The sequence below is a fragment of the Trichomycterus rosablanca genome, chromosome 7 (assembly GCF_030014385.1).
Source record: "Trichomycterus rosablanca isolate fTriRos1 chromosome 7, fTriRos1.hap1, whole genome shotgun sequence".
Taxonomy (NCBI): domain Eukaryota; kingdom Metazoa; phylum Chordata; class Actinopteri; order Siluriformes; family Trichomycteridae; genus Trichomycterus; species Trichomycterus rosablanca.
Window position 1 is genome coordinate 40,960,878 of NC_085994.1, and position 14,066 is coordinate 40,974,943.

General features: G+C 41.9%; 1 protein-coding gene across 1 annotated transcript in view; it reads left to right on the forward strand.

Annotated features, from left to right (window-relative positions):
• The window catches only part of LOC134317507 (uncharacterized), a 26,201-nt gene extending 12,479 nt beyond the window's left edge, over window positions 1-13,722 (forward strand). Inside the window, exons 12-18 of the mRNA XM_062998207.1 lie at window positions 2,027-2,062; window positions 5,429-5,573; window positions 5,652-5,762; window positions 5,847-6,118; window positions 8,659-8,726; window positions 8,808-8,998; window positions 11,573-13,722. Coding sequence (XP_062854277.1) covers window positions 2,027-2,062; window positions 5,429-5,573; window positions 5,652-5,762; window positions 5,847-6,118; window positions 8,659-8,726; window positions 8,808-8,998; window positions 11,573-12,630 — 1,881 coding nt within the window. The 3' untranslated portion in view covers window positions 12,631-13,722. The remainder of the gene's footprint in view (window positions 1-2,026; window positions 2,063-5,428; window positions 5,574-5,651; window positions 5,763-5,846; window positions 6,119-8,658; window positions 8,727-8,807; window positions 8,999-11,572) is intronic.
• The last annotated feature ends 344 nt before the right edge of the window (window positions 13,723-14,066 follow it).

Here is a 14,066-nt window from a genome sequence, read left to right on the forward strand (position 1 = left end):
CTAAACTTACAGCAGAAATAAAATAGTTAGATGTAGCCACGTCTCATTAAGTCCAACGTACAGTAATGACAGAATGAGCCCAGATTCTAACCTGCACATTCACTCAACACTTACTTCACATTCTAAACCATGTAAACACAGTGGTGAGTGTTAAGGCTCATTCAAACGAGAAGCTTTTTGCGCTTTTCTAACTGAACTCGCCAAGAAATACGCTATTCCAAGATCTCCACGATTAAGAAGCTTAATGAAACAATATAGATGTGCAACATGGCGCTGGTGCTGCTTTGGTACCATCAAAGCTTTGCAGTGAACAAACCAGCTTTTAGTTTTGTGCCAGTTTTAAGTATCACCAAACTTTTGATGATTTGGGTCGTGGAAAACTTTCGGCCTCTGACGGCATTTTTTAAGACTCCGCCAACCAGTGACTGGACCAGATACGACTGAGGTCCTGCACACAGCAAGTATGGTAGTGTCGACTTGGGTCGACAATCAGTCAAAATCTAAAGGAGACGCCGTCGGTTGACTTGGATTGGAATGTTCAGTTCCAGGTTGGTGTTTATCTAGTTTAATGTCCTCAACCTAGAGAACTGAAGTGCTCTGGACTAGCAGGTACTTGTGACTGCAACAATTGAGAAAGTCTTTTATGTGAGCAGGGCATTTGTTTTGCTTCATATCAATGTAAGAAGTAGTTTAGATCATGGCCTGTTTAAGTGTATTACATTAGGGATATGATGGATTTCCCAAATAACCTTATATACAAAATAAACTGAACTCTAACTTGCCCTTGCTGAGGTGGTCTGTATCTTCCTCTTCTTCCTCTTTTATAGTTATCTTCAGGATTTCATCACCATGTGGATCCACAGCGGGGACGTGTTTCACCAGGCTGGATGTTTCTGCACCTGAAATTAAGTTTAGTCAATTTAATTCAAATTTCATCTCAAGTAAAAATATAAGGTACAAAACACAATCTGTCAGTATTGGTGGACTGATGGTTGCTGAATGATAATTAGGACTCTGTAATCTTACAGAGGACGTCTTCATCTTTGGGTTCTTCTTCTTTTTTTATCGTTATCTTCTGGAATCCTTTGTTTTGTTGATCCACAGAGCCGGTCGTTCCTCCACCTGAACCTGTTTCTGTCTTCATACCCTCGCAAAGCTGATGAGCAAAGAACCATAAAACATAAACACAGATTTTAAACATCAGGTTCTTTACTCACACATCTCTAACTCTAACTACAAAAATAAGCATCTGGAGTTTACGACATGCTACTGAAACCGTACCTAAAAATGAATTTTATAATCAAACCATAAAAATAAAGCTCCTAAGCAACTAACACTGAAGGGGAGGGGGTTTGTAAAGCATGTTATTAAGCAGAAATGGTGACGGATGCCACTTTGCACCAGAAAAACCAGTTGAATTCAGGACCACCTCAACAAATCCAAGCTGCAATCTGAAATATGTGTGTTTGTTAGTTGTACAGTAACAAACTGTACAGTACTAGAATGATTTTTGGGATATTTGCACTTCACTCATGCCTAAATATATTTGGCATCTTCGCATTTTTAAAAGTAATGTGATAATGATAAGTATGTTATACATATGTTATTATTAAACAACTTATTTTTCCTGTTTTCTCGCTGCAAGCTGAGTAGACAAACATTAGGGTGTTGTGTCCCAAATCGCACACTGTCCTACTAATCAGGGCACTTATTCTGCATATTTTATCAACTTACACGTTTGATATGTGATTTTTACCTGTGGGTAAGCAGAGGCAGGATCGTGCGGAGGCTTTAGGGAAGCGACTGGTCCAGCTACTGCTGATTCCATTGTTAAAGGTCCAGTAGGTCGTGATTCTGGGAACAATGATGTTATACAGTATGAATGATTATAACCAAGCATTCAAAGAGTCTTCAAAGAGGTTTCATTGATGTTGGAGCTAAAGGTCTGAAGCCTCCACATTAATTAGAACCAGATAATTTCATTGAAAGAAGAAAGGAAGAGATTTAAGACACTGATTTGTAATGCCATTGTGATGAATTGACATCCGATCCAGAATACACAGTAAGTGATTAGTAAGTGAACCCAGGGATTTTAAATGTCGCCACTTTAGTCAGTTGTCATACTCACTGTATAAACGACATATATCTCAGGGTTTTTACTTGTATTTTACACATAAATGTTTTATTTTTTTAAGTAAATTTAATCTTTAGTTCTTTAATCCAATCATCTAATCACTTTTCCTGTACTACAGTTAAGGATCGTTTTACTGTTTAGTGCAAATAAAACATTGCAAATTCCAGCTGGTTTGAGTTGACATCAGGATTATTACCCAAAATATTTTTATATTTAAGTGTCATTACTTTAAATAAAGTTATCTGACCATTTTATTCATGTTTTAATAGGTTTATAGCTCGTATGACCCCACATTAAACCCCAGTTCAATATTTCAGAAAGAAGCAAGTTGTCATTGTACTTAAAATGATGGATATACATATAAATAATTCTTTATTATACTTTTAAACTAGAATTAATCTTGAAGTTAACTCAATAACACACAAATCCATACGCGTGGTTTAAGCCCTCAGATGTGCCACACAATCAACACACAGAACCGTTTAACTAAGGCCGAGTCTCAATTAACTGTTTTATATAAACAAAGTGCACTAGATAGAGTGTACACGCCTTTGCTGTACACACTATATAGTGCACCTCTATAAAATGCATGGAGCTATTTGAAACCGAACCATCAACAGTTATTCGAAAAACCTTGAGTTGAAACACACCTTAATCAGAATGGACCGCATCGCTTTAAATAATCACATAACACAGAGGTTTTATTTTCCCTCCATCACATCTAGCTGTAATAATAACATATTTTGGTAAACATATTTACATTTACAGAGCATCAAATCTACACTCACAGATAAACTCGACACCGACGCCTCGTCTTCTTCATTGTGTATTAGTGGTTTGCAATACAACTTTGCTGTGCATTTCCGCCATCAGCTGTGCTGGAGTGGAAACACGAGGAGAAAATATTCATTCATCATCAATAACTTCTTCATCCTGATCAGGGTCAGGGTGGAAAGTTTACGTGGTCAGGGTATGGATCCTTTACACAGTCATTTATTCACCTACTCACACATTCAGAGGAAACTGAAGTACCTGGAGAAAACCCTTACCACACAGTGACGGGTTCAAATCCAGGTTCCCAGGACCTCATCTCTGTGCAGCACCCACACTTAAGAGTTGTGTAAACAAAGAAAAGTTCATCTTCTGTTTAAAGGCACCTGTATACTGCAGTCAAGCTTTTAAAGATAAAAAGCCCTAAATCAGAATCAGCTTTATTCGCAAAGTATGTTTACATGCACAAGGAGTTTGTTTTTGTTCTCTCTCCACAATAAACAAACAATACAAAATACAGACCAAACTATATGTAGATAATGTACAGATTTAACATGCTAGGCAGAATTTTGCATATATACAGAAAATATAAAAATAGCATAAGATAAATAGTACAGATTAAAATGAAATGACAGTATTATACAGTATGTGTAAAATGCTGTGTGGCATGTAAACAACAGTTTATTTTGTTATTAATAAGTTTGATCGCATTAGGAAGAAACTGTTACTGTGTCTGTTTGGTTTTGTGTGTAGGTCTCTGTAGTGCCTGCCAGAGGGTAGGAGGTTAAAAAGTTCGTATCCAGGGTGTGAGGCATAAAAGATGATAAGAAATTCCTAAAAGTAGAGGTAAAACTAGTAGTAATGGTAAAATAAATACAAAAAATGATTGCTATGCACATTTACACTTGGTACTGTTTTATTTGCACACATAATGTCTATAAACAGCACCTTTTAGGCTTACCACTTTAGTTTTTTGTTCTTCATTATATGTTCTATTTTTTATATTTTATATTTAGATTTTTATATCTTATTTTTGCATTACATTTTAATTTACATTTCATTTTACTGCCTTGCACTACACTGACGTGTTTTTTGTGTGATCCTTGTGATTGTTACTTGCTGCTGTAAGAGTGCAATTTCCATTCGGGGGATCAGTAATCAATCAATCACTTACATTACATTTACATTTTCAGCATTTAGCAGACAATCTTTTCCAAAGTGACTTACAGTTATGACTGAACAGGATTTTGAGCAATTGAGGATTAAGGGCCTTGCTCAGGGGCCCAACAGTGGCAACTTGGCGGTGGTGGGGCTTTAACCGGCAACTTTCCGATTGCTAGTCCAGTACCTTAACTGACCTTTCAATCCAAAAGGTTCAAATAAAGATTGTTCATGGTTAAACAAGACAAAGTACAACTAGAACTATGTAGTGAGTCTATCTAAAGAAATAAATAAATACATGAATTATAATAGAAATAAAACTTAAGTCAAACACAAATAAAAAAACTAATACTAATACTGTTATAACGTAGTAATAATAATAATAATAATAATAATGCAGGACGCTGAGTGACATGGGGTAAATTTACAATTGCTGTTAGAATGTATTTTACAAATATTCACTTGTGTTTGATTTGTTTGTTTTATTTAATGACAGAAAACTGTTTTAATTCGTTTTTTATTATTTAATTACTGAAAATATGTTGCTTTTATTTTGAAAGATTTCGGTTGAAACTCATTCTGAGGTAAAATGGAATGTCGGTTGTTGCTTTGATAAACAAAAATAAGCTAATTATTACATGTAAATATGACTGAGAAGAAATATAACTACAATTCTATTTAAAATAAAATCTGGTTAGTTTGTGAGTGTGATTTGAGGTGATTCATTCCGTTCCGCTGTAAGGTGAGTTGAACTGAAACTTGCTAGCTCAGCTGCTAGGCTATTTGACAACTGTTTAATCCCAAAATACTCCTTACGGCCTACCGAGGTGCACTATGTAGTGTATAAAACAATGGCTTGTACATCACATCTAGTGCACTATGTATACAGGAAAGTGTTATTTAGGATTGAACCGCATACAACGTTAGCATTACTGTTTGTAGTTGGTTATTACTGAATTAATACTGGACTATATTAAATATTATAAATTAAAGTAGTGTAATTATTTAATCTGCATTATATCATGTTAAACCTACCTGCTCCAGACATCAGAATTAATCTAGCTGGTAACATTAAACCAAATAAAAAAATAAAAAGTGGTTTCATGATAATAAGCTATATAAAGATAATAAGATATATAAGTTTTAATGTCCTTTAAGTACCTATTTTATCTTCACCCCATCACCTTTGGAATAAATTAGTTGGTCATCGGTTCCTAATCTCACTGATGCACTGTTGACTAAATGGGCACAAATTCCCACAGGTAAAATCATGTGGAAACTGAAGCTGTTTTAGTCTGTTGGGGTTAAATACATATTAATGCAAATGATTAATGCTAAATAAGGATGATTTTTGCTCATCAGCTTTGCACGCATGTGAATACAGAGGCCATGTCGAGTGGAGAGACGTCTATCCCCGTTGGTGACGTCAATACTGTGGATCGACAGAACGAAGAAGTCCAGAAGATAACTGTAAAAAATGAGGACGCTGAAGATGAAGCCTACATCTGTAAGGATGAAACGTCTAGGATTCTTTTCAATGTATTTACTCAAGATTAGAATTTTAAATTTGAATTGTTAACCTTAGGTGCAGGGACGTCCAGCGCTGTGGGAGCCATCAATCCTGTGGATCAACAGAACGAAGAAATCCTGAAGATAACAATAAAAAAGGAAGAACCTGAGGATGAAGACTACCTCTGTAAGGCAACAAGACCCAATAAACTGTTTACTTCTCTTGTGCACTAAATGTCATTAATTGGAGCATCATTTCCTTCTTCTTCAGTTTGTGAGGTCTGCAAATCCTTCTTCATTAACCAGTGTGAGGTTCACGGTCCACCTCTCTTCATCCCTGATACTCCTGTCCCTATTGGAGATCCTGACCGGGCCAGACGAACCCTTCCACCTGGTCTAGAGGTTCGGGAGTCCAGTATTCCCGATGCAGGCCTGGGTGTGTTTAATACGGGGGAGGCTATACCAGTTGGCGCACACTTCGGACCCTATCAGGGAGACCCGGTCGAGGGAGAGGAAGCCATGAACAGTGGTTACTCCTGGGTGGTGAGTGAGTTTCTTAAGAGAGAATTATGAAATGATTAATAACAGTTAATGTAAAGCAAATTAGTGAATGTAATTTCTTATAGATGTTTTATTAATTGTATTGGGAAAACCAAAATCTATCAACACATAGTGCAGATCAGGTAAAATATCACCTAGTTAATTGATATCATTATACTTTATGCTGTGTTTTAGGATATATTTACTTAAAATATGGATGCTTCAGGACATAGATTAATTTTTAATCAATTTAATGACCCTAAGCATAAAAAATCAACACAGAATTTAAGTTTTCTGATTGAAACCCGATTGACCAGCCTCAACTGACGAAGTTCTGCGAGCGTCTGTGCAGGTTTCCTTTGCGAACACTAAACTGGAAGCACTACACTGATCCTGCATGGGATGGACAGCGGTTAGTGGGAACGAACCATGCCACGATTGATGAAAACCTTAGTCTGACTAGTAACCACTTGTGAAGGATGTGAAGCCTGGACGCTGAAGAAAGAGGAATAAAGACGCATCAGGCTCGGGGAATCGGGGAAGATGACGACCACTGAGCAAGCATACAAGACGGCCAGAACAGAAAAGCAGCCGCTAAAGTACAATAAGTCCCGCAAGTTACTTTATTTTAGGCGTGTGATGGCTCCCATGTGACAGCATGGAAGTTAGCAGCGTTCTTAATGTTCGTAAACCTTTTCTTAGACGACAGTGAGGCTCGGAAAGAAGGAAAACTCAGCAATACATGTACAACCACCATTAATCTGTTTTCATCCAGGCACTCAGGTAGCTGTACAAAGATATGAGGTACATTAACAAGATTCTTTTGGGTGGAAAAGTGGTACAGGGCCAAGTCAGGCTGCTGTAAACGTAATATTAATTCTGGTATTGCAATCAGGGGTTCAGAAATGCAAGAGACTACACTGTGTTCCAAATTATTATGCAAATAATATTTTCTCAGATTTTCCAAAATTACCTATATGAATTGCAGTCATTGTAATGTTCCAGTCATCAACTATTAGAGTACAATTGAAAGGTTTTTGAACAAACTGCCAATGATAACAGTATATTTTAAAAAAAATAAAACACTCAAAATGCATGTTCCAAATTATTATGCACAGCAGTTTTCAACCTTTTCATTTTTATAAAGAACAAAAAAATGGTCATTTGTGAAATTATAAGCATTAGCAGGTTATTACAAACTGAAATCAAACAGTTTTCAAGTCAAAACTTTATTCTAGGTGATGTTACATTTGCACATAGGACCCCTTGTTCGAAAGGAGCTTCTGAACTCTCTCGTCCATTGAATTTGTCAGGTTTTGGATGGTATCTGCTTCAATTGTTTTGCATGAGGACAGAATACCCTCCCAGAGCTGTTGCTTAGATGTGAACTGCCTCCCGCCATCATAGACACTCCTTTTGATGATGCTCCAGAGGTTCTCAATGGGGTTGAGGTCAGGGGAGCATGGGGGCCACACCATAAGTTTGTCCCCTTTTATACCCATAGCAGCCAGAGATGCAGATGTGTTCTTTGCAGCATGAGACGGTGCATTATCATGCATGAAAATGATCTTGCTGCGGAATGCACGGTTCTTCTTCTTGAACCATGGCAGGAAGTGCTGTTTGAGAAACTCCACATACATTATGGAGGTCATCTTTACCCCTTCAGGGATCCTAAAGGGGCTGACAATCTCTCTCCCCATGATTCCAGCCCAAAACATTACTCCACCTCCTCCTTGTTGGTGCCGTAGCCTTGTTTGCATGGGGTGTCCATCAACCAGCCATCCTCCACTCCATCCATCTGGACCATCGAGCGTTGCACGGCACTCATCGGTGAACAAAACAGTTTTGAAGTCAGTCTTCATGTATTGTTTGGCCCACTGGAGCCGTTTCTGCTTGTGTGCAGTGGATAGAGGAGGTCGACAGGATGGCTTACGCACAGCTGCAAACCTCTGAAGGACCCTGCATCTTGTTGTTCGGGGGACGTTGGAGGCACCAGCAGTTTCAAAAACTTGTCTGCTGCTATGACAAGGCATTTTTGCAGCTGCTCTTTAACCTGACGTAATTGCCTGTTGGAAAGAGTCCTCAATTTTCCCTTATCAGCACGCACACGTGTGTGCTCTGAATCAGCTACATACTTCTTGATTGTGCGATGATCACGATGAAGTGTCTTGGCAATGTTGATTGTAGTCATGCCTTGACCTAAACACTCCACAATTTGTTGCTTCTCAGCAGTCGACACATCCTTTTTCTTTCCCATTTTGGCTGAAAATGTAGGCTGCTTAATAATGTGGGACAGCCTTCTTAAGTAGTCTTGCCTTTAATTGGACACACCTGCCAAACTAATTAGCACAGGTGTCTGCAATTGCTTTCAGTGATATAAAGAGCCCTGACACACATCACCATCAATGAGTTTAACTGACAAACAAAAAAATTCTTACCTTATCACTCCTAAACACTTTTTGCATAATAATTTGGAACACAGTGTAGTGTGCTTTGGGAACCTGGATGAACCTGGATGAATTAAATAAATGTATTTCTTACAGATTTACAAGCCTGGACAGTGTGAGGAATACATCGATAGCAAGGATGAGATGCGCTCTAACTGGATGAGGTGAGGAACCTAATCTGCTCAGTCTCTTCTTCCTTTTACTCTTAAGCCCCTTGTTGTTTATCTTTGCTCTGATTTCCTCAGGTACGTAAATTGTGCTTGTAATGACGAAGAAAATAATTTGGTGGCGTTCCAGTATCAGGGGGGGATCCTCTACCGTTCTTGTCGAGCCATCGAACCCAGACAGGAGCTCCTGGTGTGGTACGAGGAGGAGTACGCCAGAGACCTCGGCATCACATTCAACCACATCTGGAGCAACAAGTGCCCAGGAAAAGGTTACGTCCTAATATATGAATGTTCAAAAATATAACAAAAAAAGGGACAGTTGTAGCCTAATGGGTCAACTGAAAGGTTGAGAGTTCAAATCCCAGCTTTGCCATGCAGTCACTGTTGGGCCCTTGAGCAAGGCCCTTAACCCTGTCTGCTCCATGGGCGCCGTGCAATGGCTGACCATGCGCCCTGACCCCAGCTTTCAAACAAGCTGGTATATGTGAAGAAAGAATTTCATTGTACTGAACACATGTTTATGTATATATGACAAATACAGGCGTTCTGTTCTAGTATGTATAGAATATATATATATATATATATACAGTATATATATATATACAGTGTATCACAAAAGTGAGTACACCCCTCACATTTCTGCAAATATTTTATTATATCTTTTCATGGGACAACACTACAGACATGAAACTTGGATATAACTTAGAGTAGTCAGTGTACAGCTTGTATAGCAGTGTAGATTTGCTGTCTTCTGAAAATAACTCAACACACAGCCATTAATGTCTAAATGGCTGGCAACATAAGTGAGTACACCCCACAGTGAACATGGCCAAATTGTGCCCAAAGTGTCAATATTTTGTGTGACCACCATTATTATCCAGCACTGCCTTAACCCTCCTGGGCATGGAATTCACCAGAGCTGCACAGGTTGCTACTGGAATCCTCTTCCACTCCTCCATGATGACATCACGGAGCTGGTGGATGTTAGACACCTTGAACTCCTCCACCTTCCACTTGAGGATGCGCCACAGGTGCTCAATTGGGTTTAGTCCATCACCTTTACCTTCAGCTTCCTCAGCAAGGCAGTTGTCATCTTGGAGGTTGTGTTTGGGGTCGTTATCCTGTTGGAAAACTGCCATGAGGCCCAGTTTTCGAAGGGAGGGGATCATGCTCTGTTTCAGAATGTCACAGTACATGTTGGAATTCATGTTTCCCTCAATGAACTGCAGCTCCCCAGTGCCAGCAACACTCATGCAGCCCAAGACCATGATGCTACCACCACCATGCTTGACTGTAGGCAAGATACAGTTGTCTTGGTACTTCTCACCAGGGCGCCGCCACACATGCTGGACACCATCTGAGCCAAACAAGTTTATCTTGGTCTCGTCAGACCACAGGGCATTCCAGTAATCCATGTTCTTGGACTGCTTGTCTTCAGCAAACTGTTTGCGGGCTTTCTTGTGCGTCAGCTTCCTTCTGGGATGACGACCATGCAGACCGAGTTGATGCAGTGTGCGGCGTATGGTCTGAGCACTGACAGGCTGACCTCCCACGTCTTCAACCTCTGCAGCAATGCTGGCAGCACTCATGTGTCTATTTTTTAAAGCCAACCTCTGGATATGACGCCGAACACGTGGACTCAACTTCTTTGGTCGACCCTGGCGAAGCCTGTTCCGAGTGGAACCTGTCCTGGAAAACCGCTGTATGACCTTGGCCACCATGCTGTAGCTCAGTTTCAGGGTGTTAGCAATCTTCTTATAGCCCAGGCCATCTTTGTGGAGAGCAACAATTCTATTTCTCACATCCTCAGAGAGTTCTTTGCCATGAGGTGCCATGTTGAATATCCAGTGGCCAGTATGAGAGAATTGTACCCAAAACACCAAATTTAACAGCCCTGCTCCCCATTTACACCTGGGACCTTGACACATGACACCAGGGAGGGACAACGACACATTTGGGCACAATTTGGACATGTTCACTGTGGGGTGTACTCACTTATGTTGCAGCTATTTAGACATTAATGACTGTGTGTTGAGTTATTTTCAGAAGACAGTAAATCTACACTGCTATACAAGCTGTACACTGACTACTCTAAGTTATATCCAAGTTTCATGTCTATAGTGTTGTCCCATGAAAAGATATAATGAAATATTTGCAGAAATGTGAGGGGTGTACTCACTTCTGTGATACACTGTATATATATGGGGCAGCACAGTGGCTTAGTGGGCAGCACTGTCGCCTCACAGCAAGAACGTCCTGGGTCCGATCCCTAGGCAGGACGGTCTGGGTACTTTCTGTGTGGCGTTTGCATGTTCTCCCCGTGTCTGCGTGGGTTTCCTCCTGGAGCTCCGGTTTCCTCCCACAGTCCAAAGACGTGCAGTCAGGTTAATTGGTCCAGGGTGTTACTGGGTGCCCTGCGTCCATTGAAAAGCTGGGATAGGCTCCAGGCATATATATATGGAGGGTCCCTTTATGGAGGAGGTGTCTGAGAACACAGGCGCTTGGGTGGCGCTAGCCCACCACCGCTGAAGCCCTGGAGGTCGAATCTCAGCCCCCGATCGGCTGTGTCTGTGGGAGAGCGGGTTAAACGGGTTCCCCAGTGCTGCTGCAATTGTGACCCCCACTGGCTGGTCGAGGCTCCTGCACAAGGGATGGATGATACACAGATAGCAGTGCGTTACTCTCTGTAAGATCCCTCCTAGGTCAGGATGGGGGTCTGCAGAGGTGTAGGAAGTTACAACTGGGGGAATAAAGGCTCCGATTATTAACATTTACTGCACACAAAAGGATTTTAGTGGATTTATCAGTTTGACTTCATTTAAAATACCATTTTTTTGCTCTAGGAATGAAGTTCCAGGTGTTCTCCTGCTCCATGTGTTCCCTTTCCTACACGTCTCAGATCTTCTTCCACAAGCACCTCAGGAGACGCCACTACGGCGAATACGAGAGACTCCTGAGGTCTGGAGAGATCAAACATGAGCCTCCGATGACCAAAAGCAGCTCGTCTAGCCAACAGATGAGCGCCGGTACCCAAATCCAGCAGGTTCACGCCGGAGAGAAGTACGAGTGCTCGCACTGTGGTCGAAGCTTCACCAACAGGAGTCATTACCAGCTCCACCAGCGCATTCACACAGGAGAGAGGCCCTTTCACTGCACGGACTGCGGCAAGAGCTTCGCTCAGCACAGCAACCTTAAAGCGCACCAGCGCATTCACACCGGGGAAAAGCCTCACCGGTGCGCGCACTGCGGGAAGAGTTTCACCCATCTGAGTACTCTACACAGACACCAGCGCATTCACACGGAAGAGAAGCACTACCGTTGCTCTCACTGCGGCAAGGGTTTCACTCAGCACAGCAACCTCAGGATACACCAGCGCATTCACACGGGAGAGAAGCCGTACCGGTGCACGCAGTGTGGCAAGGGTTTCACCAACCAGAGTCACCTTCAGGAGCACCTGCGCATTCACACCGGCGTAAGGCCCTATCGCTGCTCGCAGTGTGGGAAGAGCTTCACTCAGCACAGCAATCTCATCACGCACCAGCGCATTCACACGGGGGAGAAGCCGTACCACTGCTCACAGTGCGGCAAGAGTTTCACCAAACAGAACTATCTGAAGGAGCATCAGTACATTCACACCGGAGAGAAGCCGTATCAGTGCGCGCAGTGCGGGGAGAGGTTCACGCAGAGCAGCAGTCTCCGACAGCACCAGCGCGTTCACACCGGGAAGAAGCTGTACTACTGCTCGCTGTGCGGGAGGAATTTTACTCATTTGAGTTCCCTCAAGATACACGAGCGTATCCACACCGGAGAGAAGCCGTATCACTGCCCGCGGTGCCAACGCAACTTCACTCACCGGAGGACGTTCAAGACGCACAACTGCGAGGTCGGAACCATCAGCTAGAGTTCCGCAGGCATTATTTTATTTAGCATTAGGCGGTGATAACAGCGGTGGCTCAGGAAAGGTACTAGAGGGAGGAACGTTTACCACCAAGTTGCCCCTGTTGGGAGGAGTACCACCAAGTTGCCCCTGTTGGGAACCTAAACGACAAGTTTTTAGGATGAGATCCTTCGGAATAGGAAGTCGCTTCTCTTTAACGCATGAATTTACACGTGGATAAGATGAGTGAGGGTCAAAACAGAGAAAGACCGTGCGTGTCCTTGGGGTAACCCCCTTACGATTATGATCCCGGAGGCTGTGGCGGTGTCACCCTGCATCGTCCTGAGTTTGTTATCCAGTCGGAGAGAACAGATAATCATGAAAGCGCTTTTTAGAATAAACGTCGCCTCAAAGCCCCTTTACAGAAATCCAGGTCCAAAAATAGGCTTGGTGAAGCATTTTCATATACAAATATATTATGAGTATTGGTCTACGGTTTGATCAGTTCATGATTTATCACCGGTTATCACTTACTTGAACCCTAGTCAGATTGTGAGACTCGAATAGGGGGAAGGTCTGTAATAAAAAACCTTCTTAGTGACTGTATTACCTGCCAGGGGTGGGAAGGTGGTTCAGCCACGGCCAGGCTCAGCCACTGCACTCCGGTTGTACAAATCTCGACTGCAGAATTCTGATAGCGGGGACGGCGTTCGCGCTCTTACCTGATTGTTGGAAGGACAGTGGTGGCCTAGTGGGTGTAGTCGGTAGAGCTTTGCGGCATTGATCAGAATGTTGTGGGTTCAAATCCCTATTCTGCCGTCCAGCCTTTGAGGGTTGAGGACCTTGCTCAAGAGCCCAACAGTGACCTTACGATTACTACTCCACCGTACCTTAACCGCTGGGCTACGACTGCACCAGTTCTGGTTCAAGAATCAGAGTTCTTTTGGTCCAAAAGTGCTACGTTGGGCCCTTCACCCTCTCAGCTCCAGGGGCCGTGTACAATGGCTGACCCTGCGCTCTGACCCCACTTTACAAGTGGAATATGTAGAAGAAACATTAGATTGTACTGTACATGTGTATATGATGTATATATTACTAATAAAGACGTTACATCTGCCCTGGAGTGTTATTATTAATAAAAACATTGTGTGGATTTGTTTCTTTACAAACCCTGATGCTTTCTTCACACACCATTACATTACTACACTTATACGCAACATGCCGTACCTGTAGGGGTTATTTTAATTGCCCCATCAATAAGATTGTCCTCTTTTAATAAGCTTTTTCCTTCCTCTGATGTCCAGAGGATGTAGATGAAGCTCTACACCAAGAGCTCTACACCAAGATGAAGCTCAACACCAAGACAACAGTAATGCGACTCCTCCAAACCGTACGCTTGGTTTCTGTTTAGAAACTATTTATTACGGATACATGTGATATAAAATGAACCGAGACGAGCT